Genomic DNA, 25,921 nt, shown 5'->3' with positions numbered 1-25,921 from the left:
TAGCCTGTGTCACATCTAGACAGAATTGTGGGTATTAGCTTGCGTCACATCTAGAAAGAATTGTAATTATATAATAAGTTAATCACCGTAGTGTCTAACATACTCTTAGTTCATAGTCCCCTTTCCATCATACTGTATGGGCGTCCCTTCCAAAAGACAGTAGACGGAACATTTTTCACCAGAAAAAACGTTCTTCCCCTTTAAATTTAGAAGCACACGGGGTGCATAATGACACCAGTATTATTAGGGGGGAGGTTGGTGGGACATATGGAGGAAAGGGGACTATGGACTAAGAGTACGTTAATCGGTAATTTATGTCCCGTCCCCTTTCCTCCATACTGTATGGGCGATTACAACTGATTGTAGCCCCAGGGTGGAGAGGAGACCCTCCTTAAGCAAATAGGTTCCTGAGAAATGCCTGTCCGAAAGCTGCATCAGATCTAGAGCCGGCATCCAAACAGTAATGCTTGCAAAAAGCCAAGGAAGAGGCCCAAGTGGCCGCCCTACTTATGACTTGCCAAGGGACATGGCGCTGGAATGCGATGGCCGTTGCTTTGACCCTGACTGCATGGGCATGCATGTTGGCCGGGAGCGGCTTGTGCTGGCCCTCGTATGCTTCTTTGATGGCAGAGACCATCCAGCGGGATATGGAAGCCTTCGAGGCCTGATAGTCTGCCTTCAAGCCGCCGAAAGTGACGAACAGGGTGTCCGACTTGCGGAAGCCCTTGGTGCTGTCCAAGTAGAATTTCAGGGCACGCCTGACATCCAGGCGGTGCAGCACCCTCTGTGCTTCGTCCTTGGGATCGGTAAAGAACGTCGGAAGGACTATTTCTTCGTTCATGTGAAATGCAGATGGGATCTTGGGAAGAAATGCCAGGTGCGTCCGCATGACTACCTTGTTCCTATAAAAGGTGGTATATGGTTCTTTGGCGACCAGCGCCTGAATCTCGCTGACTCTGCGAGCCGAGGTAAGACCGACTAGTAAGGCCGCCTTGATGGTGACCAGCCTAATGTCCACGGACGCCATTGGCTGGAATGGTTTGTGCGCCAGGGCGCCCACAACTATATTCAGGTCCCACACTGGGTGCAGTCTCTTGACGGGCGGGTAGAGCCTTCGCGAGATCGGTCAGGTGTTTCTTGATGATGGGGTTGGAGGAGGAACAAATGCCTTCCTCCGAGTTCCTGTGATCCCCAATGGCTGCAAGGTATGTACGGCAGGTGTCGACTTGTACGCCCGAATGAGCGAGGTGCGCCGAAAAGGAGAGCATGTCGTCCAGATTGCAGGCCAAAGGGTCAATTCCCTTGGAGTCTGCCCAGAGGCTTTGCTCCTGACACTCTGTATGATCTCGAGATTGGCCTGTGAGAGGCTAATGTGTCGAAGCGTTACCTGCTCAGGTACCACGTTGTGAGGGCTAGTTTCCCTGGCGCGGGGTGGATGATCCTTCCCCCCCTGCTGCACCAGAAGATGCACTGGGCCTTTCGGGAGGTGTATCGGGGGCACCTCCGAGAGGCTGAGGAGTTCCGAAAACCATGGTCTGGCCGGCCACCATGTAGCAATCAGAATGATGCGGAGCCGGTGCGACTCCTTGATCTTGCAAAGTACCCTGTGGGTCAGGGGAGTGGGCGGAAAGGCGTAGGTCTTCATGCCGGTCCACTGGAGGTGAAATGCATTGCCCAGAGAGCCGTGGCCCTGACCCTGCCATGATGCGAACTACGGGCACTTCATGTTGTGCCAGGTGGCAAAGAGATCCACTTGGAGGGGGGGGGGACCCCACCTGTTGAAGATCGCCTGAATAATGAGGTTGTTTAGCTGCCACTCTTAATTGTCCGCTCCCAGCCTGCTGAGCCTATCTACCTCCAGGTTGGATTCCCCCGGGAGCTGGACTGCAAAGGGGTCAATTTTGTTTTCCAAGGCCCATTCCCACATGATGATCGCCAGTCTGCACAGAGGAGAGGATCTGGTGCCTCCCTGCTTGTTGACGTAGTACATGCTGATCGAGTTGTCTGTCTGGATGAGGACAACCTTGCCCTTGAGAAGTGGTAGGAATGCTCTGAGTGCTAACCAGATGGCATTCAGCTCCAACCAACTGATGTGGTATTCCTGCTCCTGTCAAGTCCAGGTGCCGTGGACCGAGAGATCGTCCAGGGTGGCTCCCCAGCCCTCGAGCGAAGAGTCTGTGGTGACAGAACGCGGCCGGAAGGGCTTGCCCGTCCGTAGGTTGCAGTCCCTGGACCAAGAAGTTAGGTCCAGGTGGAGAGATGGAGGAACGTTGATCATTTCAGATTGAGAGCCTCCATGAGACCACGAAGTGCAGCTGAATCCTTCTCATTCTCAGTCTCGTGTGCGGGACGGCTACCAGAACCGCCGCTAGTAGACCCAGGAGATGCTGATGCCACCAAGCCAAGGTCACCACTCTGCTGACGAAGTGGACGGTGGCCCTCTTGATGGCCGAGATCTTGCTTTCCGACGGAAAGACCCTCTCGAAGCACGTGTCCCAAATGAGTGCCAGGAACGTCAATCTCCATAGGGAGCTGCTGTGACTTCTTGAGGTTGAGCGAGAAGCCCAGGTTGTGCAGTGTGTTCATAAGGGCATGGGAGGAGTGGCGAACCGTCTCCGGAGATGTAGCCCTGACGAGCCAGTCGTCGAGGTATGGATAGATGTGGAGGCCCTGCTATCTGAGGAGGTCGACTACCGCGTTCATGAGTCTGGTAAATACCCTGGGGGCCAAGTTGAACCCAAACGGGAGGACCATGTATTGGAAATGGTAGCCCATGATCCTGAACCATAGGAAAGAACGATGGGGCTGCCAAATCGGGACGTGTAGGTACGTGTCCTTCGGGTCTAGGGAGCACATCCAGTCTCCCTTGTCCAATGTCTCCGCTATAAAAGCTGGTGTAACCATCTTGAATTTTTGCAGGGGTAAGGAGAGGTTGAAGGTGGAAAGGTCCAGCACAACTCTCAGGCCTGCCTGGTTCTTCTGAATGGCGAAAATCCTGGAGTAGAAGCCAAAGCCTCACTGGGAGGCTGGAACTTCCTCCACTGTCTGGCTCTCTACGAGAAGAAGAGAGGAGAGGCTGGGATGGGTAGGCGGTACCCCGTGGATACTACAGAGAGGGTCCAGGGGTCCACAAAATTCAGGCGCCAGAAATGTGCATGGAGAGCAAGGCTACCCCCCCACCGGAGACACGTGGACCCGAAAGGCTGTGTCATGCCTTCTTTCCCTCGGAGGCTGAGGAGGGGGACTGGAAAAAGCCCTTGCCCCCCCTCCCCCTTTTTGTTGTTTGCGCCGGTTCTGAGACAGTGAGCGATCCGGCTGCCTTGATCTGCGTTCCTGGAAGCCGCGGAACCCTCCATATGTACGACCCTTCTCGGAGCGCTGCTGAGATTAGGTGTAATATTTGGGCGTGGTCTTTGTAAGAATGGACAAGGACTTTGCTGTTTGTGAGCTGTTCTTTTTGTCAAGCTCTTCATCCGTAGAGGAGTGGAAGAGCCCCCCCACCCTCGAATGGTAGATCTAGAATGCGCTCCTGGACGTCAGGGTTGAATTTCGTCACCCGGAGCCAGGCTTAAAGAATGATTGCCATTGGGAGGGGAGTTCCGGGAACGCAGGTGCAAGGATGTGTTCGAGTAGATCTTTTTGCCGTAAGCCTCCAAGATCTTCTCCTCCTTGCCTAGCAGCGCCGCAGAGGAGGCGGCTGAGGACGATTGAGGCTTGGAGTAAAGTGATGCCGCAGCGATCACCGAGGAGTGTGGCTGAGGCTGGGTCGAGAGCAAGAATCTGTCCCTCTCCATCTGCCTGTACTTGACGTCCAGGCGTCGGTTGACCGGCAGAACTGAGTGGGGGCATCTTGTGAGGACTTCAGCCAGAAACCCCTCTGCCGGCTGTTCCACCTTGGGCTAAGGGAGGCCTAGGTACTCCGCCAGGCCAACAAGACGATTGTGGAAGACCCTGGCTGAGGATGGCATGTCCGGATGCTCCTCATCTGTGTCCTGCACTGGGGTCAGGGAGCCCGATGGAGGTGTCTGTGGTGCTGCTAGCAAGGCAGGGAGGACTTCCCTGACTGCGTCCTTGATGATAACCCCCATCTGAGGAGACCTCATGAGGCCAAGGAATTTATCGAAGAGCACCTCCTCACTGGCCAAAGAGGTGCCAGGGGGTACCAACGTGGTAGCGGGGACTGCTGGAGCCGCTGTGTACCCAGTCCGTATGGACGCATGGGAAAGTTGCCCTGCACATATGAAGGGTAGATTGTAGGCCACATACCTGGTTGCGACCAGTGCCACCTTGACACTCTTTCTTCACCGAATTCGTGGAATGAAGTCGGATGGGTGCTCCTGTCTGGCGCGGTGGCCATTTTGTCGATCTCCTGCCACGTGCCTGCCACGTGTTGCCCAGCTCGCTGAGCCCGGCCTCGTCCAAGACTCTTGCGTGTGGATCACAAGGTCTACCCTGCTCCTCGGGTCTCAGCCCGGTAGGTGTGACACACTCGACCCAGGGGTTGGTAGAGCTGCGTTTAGGCACCCCCTCAGACGTATTGCCGGTATCGGCGCATATCCCCTTGGACGTATTGCCGGTGTTAGGGCTTAGTCCCTCAGCCATTGTGCCAGTGAAAGGGCATAGCCCCTCGGGTGTAGACCCGGTACAAGAACCTTCTGGTCCCTCGAACACTTCGTCCGGGAGGATCCGAGGACCCCTCGACCCGAAGGCCGGTAGCTGTAGCAGCCTCAGTGCACGTGCCGGTGCAAGGACCTGGCCGGTCCCTCCCATGCTGGAGAGTCCCTAGGAAGGAGTCTCCCTTGCGGGGTGGCTGGAAAATATCAGCCCTACCTTGGACCTGGGATGATGCTTCAAAAAGATCTTGAGATCCTCTGGAGGCGACTTCTGGAAGAGTTCCCGCCACCGAGCTAGTCTGTTCTTCAGTGCCTTCGAGGACAGCAAGTCACACGCCGAACATGATTGCCAACCTTGGTATTGGTCAAGGCAATGTAGCAGAGGGCGTGGGGGTTTGAAGTTGGGAAGAGCCTGTTGCGGGATGGACACCTGCTGAAACCTGTAGAAGTCGACATGTGCCAGGGAGGAGCGTGACGCCTGAGGACCAAGTACCTGAATGATCGAAAAGACAACAAAAAAAAAGAGAAGTATCCGCGCATGGAATTACATGGCCGAAGCCAAACCCAGGAGCGCTGGTGAATTCGCCCGTTCCCGTCGACGCGGAAAAGGCGACTGAGGTGTGGTGTCAGAGGGCGTAGTCAGGACAGCGCATGCTCCCTGGGCCGCGCTCCCGCGCGCGCCTCGAAAAATAAAGGGGAAGAAGGTTTTTTCTGGTGAAAAAGGTTTGGTCTCCAGTCCCTTGGGAAGGACGCCCATACAGTATGGAGGAAAGGGGACGGGACGTAAGAGTATAGCATGTGTCACATCTAGACAGAATTTTGATTATTAGCATGAAACACATCTAGACAGAATTGTGAATATTAGCATGCACCACATCTAGACAGAACTGAAGTTATTAGCAAGTGCCACATCTAGACAGAATTGTGAATATTAGCATGCAACACATCTAGACAGAACTGTAAATATTATCTTGCGGCACATCTAGACAGAACTGTGAATATTAACTTGCGTCACACCTAGACAGAAATGTGAATATTAGCTTCCGTCACACCTAGACAGAAAATTAAATGTTAGCTTGCTTGATTTGATAATAATGATAATGCGCACCAAACCCTTAGGTTAGCTTGCGTCACATCTACAGAATTATGATTATTAGCTTTCCTCACATCCAGACATAAATTTGAATCTTAGCCTGTGTGACACCTAGATGGAATTGTGCATATTAGCTTACGTCACATCTAGACAGGAATGTGAATATTAGCCTGTGTCACATCTGGACAAAATCTAAGATGATATTATGCATCCCGTCTAGATAGTAATGTCTATAACCAACCCTACTAATGGAAAAACTCATCCCTCTGCATACACCTCTCAAACCCTGAACTAAACACAACCATACCTCTAAAGCACAACAAACCGCACGCACTTCACTATACCGCAACAAAACAAACCACACATAGCCTCGCACAACAGCGCATGAAGGCTACCAACCGAAAAATACATCTAAGCTCAGCGAATGGTGTAAACCGAATTGAAGCTGCCAACAGCACATCACAGCTCTCTTGTTCTTTCTCCCACTCTATCCTACTAACTTACCCTACATGCTTGCCTTTCAGAGCCGCCAGAGCACCAGAAGACTACTCCGGTGGAAACAGTGCACAGTATAAATATCCTTTAACATTAACATCATAGAAAGGGCTTTTGGTGCTACCACTTTCTGCACTGATCTGCTGGGGCATTCAACTACTGCCCAGGAAAGGTGTGCCAAAGCAACACCATCTGCTGCATTTTGCGCAACATTCCCATGCCGGATGATGCCATTGAAGATGAGTCTGAAGATGAGGACCATGGCATCGACCAACAGCTACAAAGACATAGGCAGCAGCAGGAGAACATTGATCGGCTTGTGCTGTGTGATGAGCTTGCACACAACGTCTTAAGATAAAGTGGAGTGTATATCGGCACATAACGGCACATACCACTCCCCCGTCACCCCACCCATTCATGTAAAGAAGCATTCAAGTATTAGCAACACAACATTTGCATGCAATGCTATTTATTGAACTCTAATTGAAGGGTGTGAACAAGAGGCATCCTATGTGATGAAAGAACCACGGATTGAACTGAACGTCCTAGGAAATATCACAAACGGTCTAAACTCAACAAGAATAAAGTCACAAGCAAAGTCCATAGGTGTGCAGGGTCAGGTACAGTAATCAGGAAGCAACATGGGAAACGAAAGAAAGCCATCAGGAACAAAAAAAATGCATGTCCAGTTTAGAAGGGGAAGGTAGAGGAAGGCAGGGGACATGGGTGTGGCTATCCTACCCCGGCGGCCTGTGGGCCCCTCTCTTGTTGGTGCTGGTGGCAGGGGGACACGCTGAGGAGGCTAGTGCCAGGCAGGGATAGCCTGGCAGCCGACTGCTGTGCTGACATGGGGGCACAGGTGGGATTGGATGGGGACAATGTGGGATCCCTGTCCACAAACACATGCATCGGGTCAAGGGACTGCTCCTGCGGGGCCAGCATGACTATGCTGCAGGCTGGCCTCCACCATCCGGAGGCAGAGATGACCCATGCAGTAGGCCAAATGGTGGATGCTACTGAGGAGGCACTGGCAGCATTTCAAGCTGGCTAGCTGTGCCTGGAGGCCTGCTCTTAGGCAATAATGTTTCCGCTTTGGCCAAAGAGTAGGCCTCTGTAACCACGGCTTTGGCCGGTGATGGCTGCTCTCAGATCAGTCAGACATCCTCCCTGGGCCCAGTGTAGGCCTATGATGCCAGCTCTGTGGAAAGCTGCACATCCTCCCTTGCCCAAGTAGAGGCCTCTGCAGCAGTTTTAGTAGCTGCAGCACCAGATGATGCTCTCGAGCAAGCTGAACAGCCTCCTTGGCCTCTTTCCTTGCTGACTGTGCCTCCACCAGCTGGTCTTCCTCAGCCAGCTGGCTGCCACCAATTCTTGGTGTACATCCTCCAAGAACTGCTGGAAATCGCCAACATTCGCCAAATTAACAGGCAGGTCTCCAACATTTCCTTACTTCTGCCTGCTACCTGTGCCTGTGCTGCCTCCATGGCTGTCAGTCTCTCATTGCTATCTGCCATGAGACCGGCAAACACAGGGGCAAGTGCAATGGGTACAGGTTGTGGGCTGGAAAAGCTGGATGTATGGTCTGCAGTTGGCAGATGACCAGAAGTCCCTTGGAGATGTGCAGCACATTCCCTAGCTGGCCTTGGAAGGGTTGGCTCCTCAAGAGTGGCAGTGATGTCCTTCACCACCAGCAGGGTGCCCCCAGGTCACAGCAGCAGGATGTTGCATGTGCATGGGTGCATGGTGACATTGTCCATGGTGGTGACAGTGGTCCCAATGTCCTGGTCACTGTGACCATTTCTCATTGTCATGTTGGCCAGGTTGGCTTTACCAGCATCACTGTCATCATCACGATCCTCCTCAGTGTCATCTCCATCTCCTGCGAATGGAAAAGCAATGTCAGTGTTGCTGGTACATGTGGCAATATAAGACGATTGCTAAATACTGCAAATGTGTTATTTAGAAAGTTGGGAGTGCAGTAACACAGTTTACTGGGTGTTATTTACTGGAGTAGTATGTACCCACAGCACTGAGCATGTAAATGCAGCCAAATGATAGACTATCCCCGGCCTTCCCCTTCCGGCTCTGTGTCATCAAGCAGCCTATTCATTTGTTTGTGGACAAGGTGTTGGTGGGTGCTGCAGGCATCATTTTCCACTGGCCATGTGTGGAGTGTGATGTACAACTGTGTATATCAGTCAGCGGAGGTCTGCAGTCTTTTGAATAGGTGAGCAATATGCCTGAAAGTGTTGTCATGGTACTGTTGCATGGACAGCCACTCATTTCACATTTCCATTCATATCCTTCAGTGCGCTCTGGGCTTAATGGATTGGGTGTAGCATGGAAGGCTGTGTGTTACAGTACATGGGCCCTCATGTGTACACATGTAACAAGAAATGTCCTAATAGTCTGATGTATATGCACGGTTGTGAGCATTACTTTTTCAACCATACATGACAATTAATGTCCAATTATTTTTAGTAAACGCTGAAACAAAAATAACTTTTTCTGCCGCTTTTCTCGTTGGAGTCAGTGGGCACAGTGGCATGAATACGCACATGCAAATTGTGTTGACCGGAGTATGTGTTGTGCATCTCAAGGGCATCCCTCTTTCCTGTTGTGTCAGTGCCTTTATCATGTGAGAGGACGCACATAGGACCTACACCATCTGATGGGATGGGTGCATGTCTTCACCGCGCACTTGCATGTGCCTTCCAGGAAGCATTATGGTGCGTGTGATTGTGGAGTCACCTATGTGTGCTTGTGATCTCACCTAGGATGTTGGTGATTTTGGGGCTCCTTTGCCACTGCCTGTGCATCCAATCTGGATGTGCCGTGCTTGTGTGGTTGTGTAGTGTGCTCTGGTGTGCAAATCCATGTGTTCCGGCTGTCACCTTCTCCCCATATGTGGATGGAAATTGGGGTATGTAGACCCAGGCACCATCATAGCGATGTCTTGGAGTGCATTTGTGGTTATTTTAATCTCCCTATTGAAAGTCGCAAAGGGGTGGGTCTCTGGACATGTGTGGTCATTATATGTCATGGATTGGTCATGTACTCTCAGACAATTCAATGAAGAAGCGTTGAATGAATTTGAATATATCCCATACAGGCAGTTCACTCACCCTCAGGAGTAGTCCAGTCCCTACTCCTCCAATTCCCTTAAGAACCTTGACATAGATAAACAGCCAGAGCCTGCTTCTCCATGCCCGCAGGTCCAACGATGGTGGTGATCCTTCTCCTGTGACCATGGTCTCACTGCACTGTTTTGCGACCATCCTGCGGACACACGTCTTATTTTATTTATTTTTGGGATGTGTAGAGCGCACTACAGCCCACAGGCATAGAGGCGTTATTACAGGAGATCTTGAGGTCCTGCCAATGTTTCTGGATCTGGCCCACCCAGTAGGGTATTGTTACAACAGCATTCCCATTTACCGAAGGCTTCCAGATCTTGGTGCTCTTGTGTAGAGGGATATTTAGATATGCAGGACCAACAAGGTGGTCAGCCTTCTTTCTGACACTCTCCACCAGGACCTTCAGCTCCTCACTTGTGAACTTGGTGCAGTGTTGCTGCGGCATGGTCCTGCTGTTGTCGCGGTGTAGTTGGGCTGTAAAGATTGCACTCTGGTCAGACAGGGAGCTGCCAAGTGGTGGTTGACTCAGGACCAGGGAGTTATCCAATGGACTGGGGGTTGGGGGACAATGGTGGATGTGATGACTCTAGGGCAAGCAAGGGAATTGCTAGATAGCAGTGCATGGATGGTGGTGCAGGAGGTGGGGTGTGTGCAGTGATTTGGGGTCAAGGGATGTCAGGGAGGCTGCTGGCAGGGGGTGGCAGGAGGTCCTGGGGCATGGGGTACCTGAGAGTTTTGGGGTCAAGGGATGTGAGGGGTCGTGAAGTTAAGAAACGTCAGGGTTTGTGAGATGGTTTTGGGGACAGGGGGGTAGAGTCCTGGATGCACAGGGTTACAGGGGGGTCTGAGGGCAGGGGGTGCCAGGTGGTGTTGGTGTCAAAGGGATCCGGAGGAAAAAAGGTTTTTTTATCCCACAGTTTTTAGCCATTGCCTGGGCATGCTGCTGTGAGACAATGGGTGGGGGGGCTGTTGGGAGGCTGTGGGTGGGCGGGTGCAATCTTCCTAATCCTAATGCAGTCCTGCCCACCATATCCTTCCGATCTAGATGTGTGTATGTTTGCACGTATCCAGAAAGGAATGTAATGCAGTGCAGTATAATCACACAGCGTAAATGCATAGCATTTACGCCCAGCTTTTACGCCCCATGTGAGCTTTGAAGGGGGTACTACTGTTCTGCGTAAAAAACAAATATTAGGATTTTACTCGCTAGTTTTACGTTTGCCTTAGCATAATTGCTGCAATGGAAATGAGCTCCAATATATCTTGCTGTCCCAAAACATTTGCTAATTATGATAGCCACAGAATTCCAGACCAAGAAAACAAAATGTTTCATTGGTCACACTTCTACACAAACTTGTACTCCAAACATTAATTTTATCTAACGCAAGTGATAAAGAGTACCAACTATGACTGCTGCGGCCACGTTTGTAGTAACCGTTAATTGACCTATCTAGCGAGGTTTGTTAACCTAGTGGTGCTAGGTACTTTCTTACAAAATCCGGTGATAACAAGCTTCGAAAGGTTTGTGGTTTCGTATTAACAATAATGGGTTTGTTTTTTTAACACCCATTCAAATCTGTGTCATTCAGTAAAATCGTCCAATGTTTTGTGACACTGTTTTTGCTATGAATAACTAAAGGATAATAGGGCATTGTTCTCTAGCGAATTTGAAATATTTGACAAGAGACAAAGTAAATATATTCATATTACAGTATACATTAGCTTGCAGCGTATACATTATCTAGGAATAAGGACGGGTTATATTCTAAAAAGTGACTTATTTGTAAAAAGTAAGTTATGTACTATGCTTTGATTCCTTGTTTGTATACTTTTTTTAGATTGTTCTTTCCGTTTTACAATTTTATGTGGTATACACAGGCCTGACAAAGGTTGCTTTAGAAGCCATTTAGAATTACTGCTTCACGCATAGCGAAGCAAATGTAGGCGAGTTGTGTTTGGAATACAAGCTTGTGTAGAAGTGTGACCAAGGAAACGTTTGGTTTCTTCTGAGAGGAATTGTGGCGTTCTCATAATGTGCAACTTTTTTTTGGGAGAATGAGGTATAGTGTTTCAAAATTACAAAGAATACCAACATCAACAGAATCCCTCTGTGGCATAATTGAATGTCAGTGGCCTTCTTAGGTTAGCATGCATGTTAAATATGTGTTTAAGAATAAGATAGGTAATGGGCCAACTTTGTTAGCAGATATGATGTCATCTGCTTACAGGAGAGTTGGGCTTTGTCATCTATAACGAGAGATCAGAAGGCCTTAAGGGCCGCACAACTGGGAGCTGGGGGTGGGTGGTGTCAATTTGGACTAGGTCGGAACTGAATGCCCAGGTGGATGTAATACTCTTCTGCATTTACCTATTTTGATCCTACATGTACTGCCTCACCTGTATCATCTGTTGTAAGTTACCACTCTTTTTTTTTTTTTGTAATAGCCTGTGTCAGGCTTTGTAACCAAGCTTTGAGTCTACTTGTACTGTTGCGCCCAGATGCCCACGGGCTTGGAGCGCATTACCAAATAAATAAACAAACAAACAAACATAAACAATAGATTGCCCCAATATTGATCTAGTATGCCTGAACATTCAACGTGGGCGATGCACACATTGTTCCTAGCTAATGTAAATAATGGCAAATCTGCTCTGTGAACCTGGTCGGAGTTGGAACTAATTCTACTGACGGGCCCCTGGGTGACCCTCGTGCATGGAAACAAGGTACAATCACCACACACAAACTGATGCGCCAGACACGAGGTTCAATTCCCAAAATCTAGGGTTTATTGCAAAGCAAATCGTCTCAGTCGGCCGACCGGATCTCACGTCCCGCAACGTGTTACCCAGACCTCGTGGGACGCAAGAGAGCGACCAACTTACATCAGTTACATATATACAAAAAGACCATCATATTATCAGTAGTGACACATCCAAAACCGCCCATAATGTATCTTCTTTAGCAAGAGTTTGATGATTGACAATTATGACCAACATGACAAATATGACACCCTTAAAGACATTTATTCAGCAATAGTTGCAATCTGCGAAGGTGCAGACACTATTCTTTGTTACAGAGAACATAGTGCTCTTGTTCTACAAACAAGCTGTGTTCGTAGGAGGGACACATTCCAAGCCCTGCTATCTCTTGGTTTCTATTTGTGAGCTAGAGGTCGGCTCGATCTAGAGGGACCCAGGAAAGTGGGCTGTGAAAGAGTATAATTCAAGCCATTAACTGTCTATTTATACAGTTTCTGCCGTTTCCGCGAGACTAGCTGGCACCTGCTTGGTGATTAAATGCCTTTCTGCTTACTTCCAAGGACTTGTGAGGGGGGAAAGCAGTGTATTGCTGTCTGGGCTAGTCTCTCAGCATGTAACTTGTGGCCTTACTCTGTGCATGAGCAGAACGAAATAGAATTCACTTTCAGCAAAGCATTAGGAACAGAAAAGCAAGAAAAAGCAAGATTGCAAAATGGCGAATTCTGTTGATCCAAAAGGGCCGCTCTATGGTTATGCTGACGATTCTGTACTGGAGATCCTAGACATATGATGCGGTTGGTTTTCGGCCAACATAATATACCGTCTATGCTATGGTAGGGTATTTTCTAGACTAACACTACAACAGTGGCAGTTTAGTCATCCTTAATAGCAGCGCTGTACTGATGATGGGTGACTTCAATCTCCAACTGGAGGCCCCCACAGGAGCTGTTCGACCTCCAGGATGAGGAGGATATCTGGAATATCCCACCTCCGACTGCTCCATGGAGGAAGCAGCAAACTAAATATGCCCTGAATACAGCGTACATTCTCTTTTGGCTGGATGTTAGAGCATGTACTGGTCGAGTGGCTGGCGATATCTCTCCAGTTAGCACTTTCAAAAGTGGTACAAAAGAGAGCCACGTAGACTATATCCTGGTCGATCTGCAACACTGGGCGAGTGTTAAAAGCTTTAACGTTACAGCCAGAGCTGGACCATTTCCCTCTGTCACTCTCGTTTGGGTGTATATGTATGGGTGTGAGCTGTAGCCTGTGGCCAGACATAGTCCCAATCACCATGTATCAAAAAGACATACACTCGCAACTGTTGCAAGTGAGTAAAGAATACAAGCAGATCATTGAAGGGAAAAATACATTTCTAGTTACAACTAAGTGGGAGGCCACGAATGCAGCCATAAAGGGGGCATCCTGGACATTAGCTAACCTAGGTAACAAGAATGAGGTTTCAAATTTGCTATTACCCAAGGAAGCTGGTATGGTGATTTTTAGCTCTATATAAGGAGGACAGATTGGCATATATGGGGAGGAAGGAAAAGGGTGGGGTATGGTGGGGAACCTCCATCCCATGTATCGGAGTATGGGGAACAATTGGTTTTTACCTTAAAGGAGGTAGATTGCGCAATCCAATCCCAATGTGGTGGTAAGCCCCTGGGCCAGATATGATTCCGGTGGATGTTTATAAATATGAGTTGGAGTATGGGGCCACTTATTTGCAGTTGGTTTACAACTTATTCTGCCGTACATGCAGGGTACCGCCCTTGTGGTGCCAGGCCGAGATTGTTCTCATCTTTAAAAAGGGAGATGGGAGTGATCCTGCAAAATTTAGCCCTACCTCCCTTCTCGACGCAATGAGTAAGATATTCGGGAAGCTGCTGCTGAGCCGATCAGAATGTTGGGGAGCAGAGTTTAATTGTATAAGTAATCTGTAGGCCGGTCTTAGGAAAGGCATAGGCACAATGGATCAGTCATGTAGGTTTTACACCCTAATCGAGAAATATGTGACCTTGAGGTCTGAAATTGTATATTTCTTGTTCATAGATCTTAAGACAGTGTGCAACTGTATCCCCCGTGAGGAACTCTGGAAAACATGTATGGATAAAAATATACCACTTTCCCTCCTAAATGCCATCTTGCTGCTTTACACTGATTATACCGCCACGTGAGAGGGAGACTGGGGGGGGATCTTGCACTAAGCAATTTCCGGTTGAGAAAGGGTTGAGGCAGGGCTGTGTCTTGACCCCCACTTTCTTCTCAAACTTTTTTGCCAATTTTGCTAGGTATTTAACCATAGATTATGCTGACGCCTCCCGCCTGAAGGGGAATGGTATTAGTAACTTAATGTGCGCAGAGAACGCTGTACTCATTTCTAGAACACCAAGTGACTTGAAGAGGTTGTTCGACCAGTTTGTGGAGTTGTATGACATAAATGCCTTCACGATTATTACTAGCAAAACGAAGGCAGTGTGTTGTGGAAAGAAAATGAAAAACTATACCAAGTCAGCCATTGCGTTCAAAGGGGCCAAAGTTGAGGAAGTTAATGTTTGACTAATTGGGCTTTCGCCTGGCCAGTTAATGCAAGTGGTTCAGACATTTGGAAAAGATGCAGCTTACGTGAGTCTGCATCTGCACTGTGGTTGGAAACTCCTCCAAGAAGTACAGCAATAATGCTATAATCCCAGCAATAGAATTGTATAGATCTAAGGCAGTTGGAGCCACCATTTATGGGGTGGAATTGTGGGGTTACCTTAACCACGGCCATTTGGCAACCATTGAAAATGTTTTTCCAGAGATTTCTTATGTTATCTATTAACAAGCCAAGTGTTTTCGTCCACATGGAACTTGATATAAGATGTATTGGCGATGTGATCAAGATTAAACTGGTACTATACTGGATAAAGGTTTGGCGAGAAGCCCTCCGGGATCTATTGGGGCGTGAAGGTGTGGCAAATCTTCCCCGGTTAAGCCATGTGAATACAATGCTGTATGTAATTAATCTGGAGCAGAAATGGCTATATCCCATGGAATATACCAGGTGACTCCACAGACCTTGATAACAAGAAGTAGTGGGACATGGTGTCTTCCAAACGGCTTGTTGATTGCCTGTCGGTGGTTGCAGGGATGAACTATATGTCAAGAAAAACACTGGACATATGGAAACTATGTTATGGACATTGAGCTGTCATTTGTCCCATACCATCCTGCTCAACCGTCTCCGTGAAAACCTAGGTATCACTGATCAGGCTCTGGCCTGACTGACCTCTTTCCTCTCAGATCGACCCTCCCAGGTCCAACTTGGTTCCTTCCTTTCATCTATCTTCCTCTCTACCTGTGGTGTTCCCCAGGGGTCTAACCTCTCGCCCTGGCTTTTCAACCAATACCTGGCAACTCTCGCCCACTGCATTGCCATTTTCTGCTCAAATTTCCAGTGCAACGCTGACGACACTCATTTTCAAGCTGCCCTCTGCCACCTCCTCTCCCTCTCTCATCTCTGATTGCCTAACTGCCATTCAAGATTGGTGTGCCGCCAATGATCTTTGTCTGAATGACAGCAAGACGGAGATCCTCCTCATCGGCACACCTTCACCATCCTTTCCCCTCACTCTGGCCGGCCTCCCTTGGCCCTCCTCCTACCCCCACCTGCGAGGCTAAGAACCTCGGGGTCATCTTTGACTCCACCCTTTCCTTCTCTGCCCACATCTCTGAGGTCTCTAAAAAGTCACATTTCCGACTGCACCTCCTCAGTGGTACTCTGCCTTTCCACTCCTTCCCCCAGAAGTTCATGGTATCTTAAGCTCTGGTTCTCTCTAGCTTGGACTATTGTAACAGCCTCTTTCTAAATCAACCTGCCTCTACTCTCCGCCCTCTGCAACTAATCCAGAACAGGACTGCGAGACTTGTCCTTGGCCTCAAGCCCTGGGATTGTATCTCGCCAACTCTGAAATCTCTCCACTGGCTCCCAGTGGATGCAAGGATTACATTCAAAACCCTCTGCATTGTCCACAAGGCTTTCTGGGGTCTGGGTCCAAAATACCTTCAGCTATCCCTCCGCAAATACCTCCCCTCTCGAGCTCTTCGCTCCTCTACCTCCAACTCACTCAGGGTCAGTCGTTTTTCTAAGAAACGAGCTGGGGGTAGATCTGTCTTCGGCTGGGGCCTTCCTCTGGAACAGCCTCCCTGCCACTCTAAAACTTGAGGAGAACCATCTCCGGTTCCGGAAGCACCTCAAGACCTTCCTCTTTTCTTCTGCCTTCGCTCCCCCTCTGCCCTGCTGATCTGTTCTCTGTTGGCACCGTGCACCTGGCCACCCTCTGTCTTTTGGGCCCAGGTACCTGCTCATCCTGCCACCCTCCCGCACTGCCTCCGGGCCACCCATTGCACTGGGGTCTGTATCTGTACCCATACAGCCCCCCCTTTTTCTTCCTGCACTTATCAGACCTACCCTGTCTGCTGCCTTAAACCTAGCACTTGCAAATTGCTGGCTGCATTTCTCCTCTGCTTCGCACTTTCCACCTCTCCCCCCTTCCATGCACTTTTCCCCTCCCCCTCTCCCATGCACTTGCGCGTTCTCAATGTCACTGGGCCTAGTAAGATTACTGTTTTTTCTCCCCTGTTCCCCTCCCTTGCCTTGTCGCGCTCTGAAACACTTGTGTACGAGCGCGATAGAAATAAAATATCAATCCATTTAAGCGTTCGCTATACATGAAATTGAGATTTGATATGTTGCCATTACCTCCTTTGACCAGTGTATGGTATGAGTCTAGAAATGTTTGGCGTCCATTCTGCCCTAATATTGTTGAATCTATATTGCATTTCATGTTCATTTGTCTGGGGTATTATCAAATTCGATGTGGGAACGTTAGAACATGTCTTAAGAACTTTGATGTGTGTACCCTTGTTGATGCTAATAACCTGTGCAAAAACTCATGTTGTCCTGCGGTTGTATACACAGTCTCTAACTATCTGTTCAGGGCGGCATAGAAGCGGAGAGGTGGGAAATTAGGGCTTTTTTCGGCTGTAATGGCTTTAAGCGATAGAATTTGAATGTTGTTAATTCTACACTGAAACATTTTAGGATGAGATGCTATGAAACCATGGATGATCTGTAGTTAAGATTTAAACTGTGTCGATTGTCTACTTGCGATTTAGGATCTGTTATGTTTTAATGCATTGCTTTTATGGTGTGAAGCCGAAATAAAGTAATACATTGATTGATTGAATTTAACAATTTACATGTTTTTGGAGAGATATGGTAATGAATAGATATCATAAAAAGGGGTAATCTAGACAACTCTCGCAAGAAATTTCTAATGGCTAGCATATGTGAACATAGGAAACATGAAAAATAGGTGTTCAGCAGCAACTGGCAGCTTAAATCCAGAGTCACCTGCTGTTATTTTACATTACATCCAAAGCTGCACACTTGTGTCCTACACAAGATATACTCTGTTGAAGAGGAATTGCTTCTTTGATGAGCTGAACTCAAGTAAAATAGGAATTTGAAAGGGTCCAGCAAGTGAACAACTGTAAAGCCTAACAATGAGATCTGTAACAAACTAGGGAACAACTTGGCAGTAAAAATAAAAGAGGGGCAGGTGAAGAATTGCATTAAAGGTATAAGAAAAGATGATCCAAGCTTAGTGAGAAATCATATGAAATTATCAGGATTTGTATACACAAGTGAAATCTCCTAAACCAGACGGTTCCATGTGATAATGTCCCCGCAAAAAGGTTGCCATGCAAGAATGGCAACATTTGTTTGCAGAGACATTATCTTAAGGAACATGCAGGGGACACACAAGCAAACCCCCTACATTTTCTTTCCCCATTTACCCCATATATAATGTCGCATATGCCGTTTCCTTACGACTATATGTATGCCGACATTGTATACAGGGACAATATTACCCTATACCCCCCAGACTAAGGTGTTTCTTAAACCACTACCATTCCGATCCTTAAAAGCAGAGACTAGGGAAAAGCTGACCTTCACGATAGGTATTGAAGAGATTTTGATGGCAATTACATCTACGCTACTACAACCACAATTAGAGATCATGCCCTGTGAGTTACATAGGAAATGTGTGGAACTTTGGCTGCACCTAAAAGCTTATGATCTATGTGCTATTTCTGCTGACCTGTTTTTCCATGCACACCTTGCATGTAGCCCATTTTCCCACTCGACCCCCCCAGTGCTCTGATGCTCCATCCATGGCCCCTGCTGCTAGCCTTATCATACAAGGAGATGTCACAAGCCCATCCCCCTTGCCCTCTCCTTCACACATTGACCGCCTACATCACTTTCCTCCTACCACTTCCTGTCCGAAATGTTGGAAGTCTTTAGCCCCCCCATCCTCATCCTCCCTTTTGTCATTCGACGATGTCGCCTTACTCCTTACCTCACCCTTGGCTGCCATGTTCCTCGTTCTGACACTACCACTGCCAGTGTCACCTGTACTTTTGCTGGTGCTTAAAACTGCACATTGCCGATTTTGGAAAAATCCAATCAGGAAATTGCATGCAGCTTACTGATGCTATAGCTTTGAACTTTGAGACTCATAGAAGGTTATCTTTAGCGTGTTCCACAAAAGAGGTAAAGATGGGAAAATTAAAGCCTCATATCACCTAACATTTTTGCTCTGTTACAACAGTAAAATGTAGCTGAAAATATTAGATGCAAATTTGTGTAGACTATATTGATTGCACGACTTGCACCTGATGCAAAATAGGGCATAATAACCTCTCTGTCTCTGCCAGTTTCTGGCTGGTACTGGCATATATTGATACAGAAAAGGGTTCTTAATAGTGTTTGCTGGAACCTTTTGTATGCAACCATGAATGATTTGTAAGATAGTTGATGCAGGTTTTTCAGATCCAAAATACTTATAATAAATGGTCTAAACTTAAGGCATTTCAGATTCTAGGGGCCCCTGGCAGGGTTGTTTCTTATTCCCCCTATGTTTTCCAATATACATCAAGTCTTTTGGTATACTAGCCTGACATGCAAAGGCTATTGCCTCATTTTCCTAAAATGCCTCTGTATGCAGGTGACATAATAGTGTTTACCTTTACACTAGTACCATTTTCTGCTCTTATCAAGTATCCACAGGTTTGTGAGAAAACATATGGCTATAAGATTAACAAAACCAAAAGCCAAACTTTGATATAGAACACAACACCTTCTGAAAGTTAAACTACAGATGCAGCTAACTATTGGGAGATTGAGTAATGCCTAAAATAGCTAGTATTTTCAATCCAATCACTGAGACAATAAAGGCAGGGCAAGAACACTACAAAGAAATGATGTTTATATGTTTATACAGTCAGGACAGAACCAATCAAACTCAATCATTCACAAAGGGCTAGAACCAATAATATGATCAATTGGTTACTGTGGAATAGAAAGTAGCAGAGAAAAGGACTAAGTGGGTTGTGCTTGGCTATGCCGCAAAAAGATTAGTGCTATCCAATTTTTCACTGCATACCTCGGCATCTATTTTCAATTGGTTAAAAATCTTTCTTAATCCAGGTGGCGAGCGGCAACAGTATATATATACTTGGCTACACAGGAACAATGAGGAAAAACAAGTAATGAGATCCCACGTATTTGAAAATAAACTAGTTGAACCCGGCGTAACATACAGTTCTAGCATACCTTAGAGGTTATTAATTAAATATCATCACCCTTGTATTTATTAATTCACTCACATATTTCATTGTAAACACAATTCTCATTATTCTCAGATGCAACACTTAATGAGCCGAATGATCAAACTCTAGAGAGAGCAACACATAGTTGCCCGTGACTGAACACAGGTTTCAGAAGGTATAGGCAGAGTCTGTCGAAAGTTTGTCCATGTGACTTATTAATGGTCATTGAAAAGGCTAAACGTATAGGAAACGGTCTTCTTTTGAATTTGAAAGGCATATCTTTATTAGATGGAATCAGAGGCATGCGCGCTATAAGAATATTATCTAAGTTCAATCCATTGATTACACAGGCCTCTATGATGTGTCTTTGTAGACGCGTAATTATCAACCATGTTCCATTTCAGTTTCCCAGTGATGGCATAAGATTACGTAGTAGCATAATTAGTGCACTTACTTTCAGTTTTAGCTCATGAGGCGGCATTCCTGTTAGTGATAAGCTGTTGAGGAACTCTTCAGGGTATGCTAGATGATCACTTGGTTCATTGCTTGCTACAGTAGGCACACTTTTGTAAACAACCTCTTAACCAGGCATACAGTGTAAGACTTTGTTGTTCAGTTCCAAAGAATGCTCATTTGTAAAAGTTGGTATTGCTCTGTATTATGATGCAAGTGTAAGTTAAAACAAGTTCATACAAATGTATTACCAGATCCTAGTTAAGCATTGAGCTGCACTATGAGCTCATTAAGTTCTAAGAATGTTATTCTAAGAATGTTGATGGGTTACAGTTCAGACTGCAGGGAGAGAGCCATGTTGGCACTCGGCTCTCATAGGCCGCTGTAATTAAATAAATTACTGTTTCTTCATCACTGCTGCCTGGAGCCCTTATTTCCTCATTGGCGACGAGGATGGCTCTCAGCAGTGTCTCCCTACTCCTTTGAAGTGTCGTCATAGCGCGGCCTGCATTATTCCACACTCCCGTGCGACAGCGGACGCTGCAGGAAGGTCAGGAGGAGCGGAACAACAGGTCAGCAGGTGCGTCCCCTGGGGGTGTAATCTTGGCTTCCCCATTACTGTATTGACTCTGTCTCAAAGCAACAGTGTTTACTTTCAAGGATCCCCGGCTCGAGCACTATCACTGAGCAAGGAAGTGGGCGTGGCCTCCCTAGCATTGACATTATCGTTGCTGAGCAACCTGCCCATGCAGTTCTGGCAAGTTTCAGGAGCCAGCCATTATGACATGTATCCATTCTGTGGATGAGCAGCCATCACGTTCCAATTCAGACTGATGTAAGGAGGATTGTGACATCATACACAAGGGATTGTACCCATACAAGACTGATCCCTTTGTCTGCATAGCACAGCACTGTCACTGCTCAGTCTGTGCATCCACTGGGCATACTTGAACTGATCCAGAGTCTATTGGTTGCATCTAGCAAGCCCACTCTTTACCACCTTTTTTTACCGCTTAAGACATCGCAGCTTCAATACCTCCGCCAATGTCATTTTTGAATGAACCTGGACGCCCCCAAGTTAGGTGGGACAGGTGGAAAGACATGTTTGAAAACTACCTGGTGGTAATGGGAGGAGAGAGATTCAGCTCAACTCGCAAAAAGGCATTATTACTTCACAATCTTGGTGTGGAAGGCCGTGCAGCGTTTGATGGGTTAGGCAGTGCACAAGCTGGTGAAGCGGAGGACACAGATGAATATGCCCTTGCGATTAAACAACTCAAGGATCATTTCGAGCCTAAAAAAAATGTTACATTCGAGAGGCACAAGTTCTTTCAGCGTACGCAGGAGTCCTCAGAATCCGTGGAATCGTACATAGCCTCATTAAGAACATTAAGCCACTCCTGTGAATTCGAACATCTATCTGACTCGTTAATTAGAGATCAGTTAGTGAGGTGCACAAATAATATTAGGATACAGGAGAAATTGTTGGCAAAAGACATGATGTTGGATGAAGCAGTGGACCTAGCCAGAAGCATAGAACAAACCTCACAATATGTCAAAGAACTGAAGTCTGACAAACAGAGTACCCAAGCTGTGTGCGCAGTTGATCACAGGAAGAGACTTAATGTCAATACAAGCAGGAAAGGAACATGGGGTGCGAAGTGTACAAGATGTGGCAGTGTCAAGCATGGTCCGAATTACCCTTCGTGCCCAGCAAGGAATGCTGAATGTTTCAAGTGTAGGACCAGAGGACATTTCGCTCATGTATGCAAGAGGTCATCAATAAATCTCTTAGAAACCAGAGACAACCAAGAAGAAGGTGCTCACTCAGCTTACAACATACAGGAGGTATACTCCTCGCAAGACAACCCCAGACATGTCTTCGAGATTTCGACCATTGGAGGAGGAGACAGCAAAGGTCCAACAGATGTTTTTGTAATTGATGGTCAAGAAATACTCATGAAAGTTGACACATGTTCCCCATGGACCATCATTTCTAAAGAGACATTTAAAGATGTTCTAAAAAAGGATGAATCAATGCTGGATCCACCAAGAATTCGGCCCTGCGGCTATGCGGAATCCCCTATTGAGATGCTGGGACAGTTTACTGCAAGTGTGCAATACAGAGGTGGAGAATGATTGCTGACATTTTGGTTGCAAGAAAGGGAGCCTCCCTTTTAGGTTGGGAGGAACAAAGGAAGTTGAGAGTCAGGGTGCAAGCTAGTGCCACTGAGCCTGTCACCATTGCCAAGATTGATGATATGTGGTCAAGAGAGTTCCCAGAGGTCTTCACCGAAGGTCTGGGCAGACTCAAGAACTTCGAACATCATATTAGACTAAAGAAAGAATCTCAGCCTATTGTTCATAAAGTGAGACAAGTGCCGTTAAACATGAGAGCGCAACTACGCAGTGAACTCGATAACTTAATAGATAAGGGTGTCATTGAACCTGTTGAGGCCACAGAGTGGTTGTCCCCCATTGTCTTAGTGGCCAAAAATAATGGTAAATTAAGACTCTGTGTAGATTTGTGCAGTCTTAATCACAATATTCTGGTGGAGAGACATCCCCTACCCAACATTTCCGAGACACTCTCCACTCTTGGCGAACCCAAATTGTTCTCTGTCATTGATCTCTCTGCTGCCTATCACCAAGTTCCCCTTTCCTGAGAATCGCAACATCTCACTGCCTTTATCACACCTGAAGGCACTTATAAATACAATCGCATGCCATTTGGGTTGGCCTCGGCCGCATCTGTGTTCCAAAAGGTGATGGAGGAAGTGTTAAAAGGGTTGGAAAATGTTAAGGTGTTTCAAGATGACATTCTGATTTTTGCAAGTAATGAGCATGAGCATGACAGAGTACTTAGGGCAGTACTATGCAGACTGAAAGAGGCTGGGTTAACGGTCCAAAGAAGCAAATGTAAAATAAGTGTTGAGGAAGTGGAGTATCTGGGACACAAAGTTTCGAAAGAAGGTATTTCTCCCAAAAAGTCACTCATAGAAAGTATTAGTAATACTCCTCAGCCCCAAGACAAGGACCAACTACGTTCTTTCATGGGACTAGAGGAATATTACCATAAATTTGTGAATGGCTTTGCATCCATCTCATCTCCATTAAGGGAGTTACTAAAAAAGAATGTGAAGTACACATGGTCCAAAGAGTGTCAGGAAGCATTCTTGCAAATCAAAGATTGTATAGTCAAGGCCCCATCCTTAAGTGGATTCATGTTTGGCAGGAAAACGTTGCTTTCAGTTGATGCTAGTACCCTTGGCTTAGGAGCAGTTTTGACTCAGTTTGACTCAGGTAAAACTGAATACACAATTGCATTTGCATCCAGGCCACTTAGAGGAGCAGAAAAAAATTACTCGGTCATTGAAAGAGAGGCACTAGCAGTATTTTGGGCAGTCACGCACTTCAAGTTCTTTCTATGGGGTCGACCTTTTATTGTCAGATCAGATCACAAGCCTTTGGTTCAATTGATGAATGGTTCTGAGTGGGCCAAAGGGTCTCCAAGAGTTTCGAGGTGGATGTTAGAACTCTTGGGTTATAATTTCAAGGTGTGTTTCATTCCCGGGAGGGAGAATGTGGTACCAGATTGTTTATCCAGATTACCTGTGTGTGATGGTGAATTGGAGGGAGCACCTGAATTTCAAAATGTGAGCATTGCAGAAATTGGGCATGATGCCATTGATAAAGAGATGTGGATAAGAGCTGGTGAGGAGGATTTAATATTGAATCAAGTTATGATTTGGACCAGAGAAGGATGGCCTCACAAGAATATTGTGGGAAAAGAGTTTGACAGATATTTTGGTGTGAAGGACGAGTTAAGTATGTCTGAGGACGGATGTAAACTTAGAAAAGGAAATAGGATAATACCCCCCAGTGGAGTCAGATCTCATTTAGTAAATATAGCACATCAAGGTGACCTTGGTATAGGAGGAACAAAGAGATATTTGTGGCAATATTTCTGGTGGCCCGGGATTGACAGCGATGCATAGAAGTGTGTTAGGGGTTGTAGAGAGTGTGGTAAGAGTGACAAGACCAAGATGGTTAGAGAAGTACCAATAAATCCTGTCAAAGTACCGAGTGAACCATGGCAAAAAGTTGCAGTTGATTTGATAGGACCATTACAAAACCTTGACAATGGGTATAAATACATTGTTGTGTTAGTAGACTACCATTCCAAATGGATTGAATGGAAGGCTTTGCGTGAGGCAACCACTGCAGAGATGGTGTTATTCTTCGAGGAAGTGTTTTACAGGGAGGGTTTCCCGACTGAATTAATCACTAATAACGGAGTACAATTCTGTTCTGAAAGGATGCTAACTTTCTTGAAGAAATTTTTCATCAGACACACTAGAACTGCTTTATATCATCCAAGGGCCAACGGCCTCGTTGAGAGAGCCAATAGGTTCATAAAGGGTGGTTTGCAATTGGCCATGGCTTCTAATCTAAGATGGTTTGGTGTAGTAAGAGAAATGATATGGAACTACAGTACCACACCACACTCAGTTACAAATGTATCTCCGTTCATGTCATTGAAAGGGAGACAACCTGGAACAAAACTATGTCCAGGGTGGATGGACTTAGCCAAGAGTTCCAACATTGATCGCGAGAGAATTATGACTCTAATCAAAGAAGCACAGGATGTGTACAAAGAAAGATTTGATGAGGACAAGAGTGTCAAAAGTAATACCTGGACAGTGGGAGATTGTATTCTCATAAAGAACCCTAGGTTCACTCCCAAATGTGTAGAAAGCAAATACATTGGTCCCAAGAAAATATCTGCAGTAAGAAACAATGTAGTAATTGTAGAAGGGGGGGGAGTGTTGGTCAATGTCCAGAATTGTGAAATGTCCAGAATGCATGAAGGACAATGCACATGATAAACATGACAATGGTGAATTTGCTAATGACAGTATCAGAGACTCTAGTGTCATAGATAAGTGTTCCAAGGATGACAACAATTCAAGGTCTGCAGCAGAGACACATTCAAATAGAGTCAAGAACAAACACAGCTGGTTTAAGGATTATTATGTGGAGTAAACAGCTGTATGCACATAAGGGATGAGATGTGTTATGATGTAAGTGTAAGTTAAAATAAGTTCATAAAAATGTATTACCAGATCCTAGTTAAGCATTGAGCTGCACTATGAGCTCATTAAGTTCTAAGAATGTTATTCTAAGAATGTTGATGGGTTACAGTTCAGACTGCAGGGAGAGAGCCATGTTGGCACTCGGCTCTCATAGGCCGCTGTCGCTGTAATGAAATAAATTACTGTTTCTTCATCACTGCTGCCTGGAGCCCTTATTTCCTCACTCTGCCTTTGGGTTGCTAAATTATAACAGTGTTGAAGTTAATGTCACCATAGAGTTGTTCAACTGGGCCTTGTGTATGTAAACAACAGGCTGGAGGCAACTTTATAGTTGCACCACTTCTTCCATCGCCTACTTCTAATAGCCAGTCTCAAAATTCGTTCTCACTTGATATTTATGTATTTATTTATCGGGTATTCATAATACAGCAAATTGTGTTTCAAGGCATAACAAGGCAAAGGTGGGGAGGGGGATGAAGATAACAAAATCGGTCCTACTAGGCCTTGTGTCCTTCAGAACGTGCAAGTGCAGTAAGAAGTGCACATGAGTGGAGTGGTGGGGGGAAGAGCAGAATGTGCTAATGCTACGGAGGGAAAGGAAGTGTAAGT

General features: G+C 46.6%; 1 protein-coding gene across 3 annotated transcripts in view; it reads right to left on the bottom strand.

The window, feature by feature from the left end:
• ARSG (arylsulfatase G) overlaps positions 1-25,921 on the bottom strand; it is a 2,321,949-nt gene that overhangs the window by 250,322 nt on the left and 2,045,706 nt on the right. The window contains exon 11 of one of the 3 annotated variants that reach the window (XM_069655066.1): positions 6,657-8,080. The exons of the other annotated variants lie outside the window; for them this stretch is intronic. Coding sequence (XP_069511167.1) covers positions 8,009-8,080 — 72 coding nt within the window. The 3' untranslated portion in view covers positions 6,657-8,008. Of the gene's footprint in view, positions 1-6,656; positions 8,081-25,921 lie in introns of those variants that run through there. 3 annotated transcript variants of the gene reach the window in all.

The sequence above is a fragment of the Ambystoma mexicanum genome, chromosome 3q, assembly GCF_040938575.1.
Source record: "Ambystoma mexicanum isolate Mex_15411 chromosome 3q, UKY_AmexF1_1, whole genome shotgun sequence".
Classification (NCBI taxonomy): Eukaryota; Metazoa; Chordata; class Amphibia; order Caudata; family Ambystomatidae; genus Ambystoma; species Ambystoma mexicanum.
Note: the sequence above shows the minus strand (reverse complement) of the source record. Positions and strands in the feature narration are given on the sequence as shown.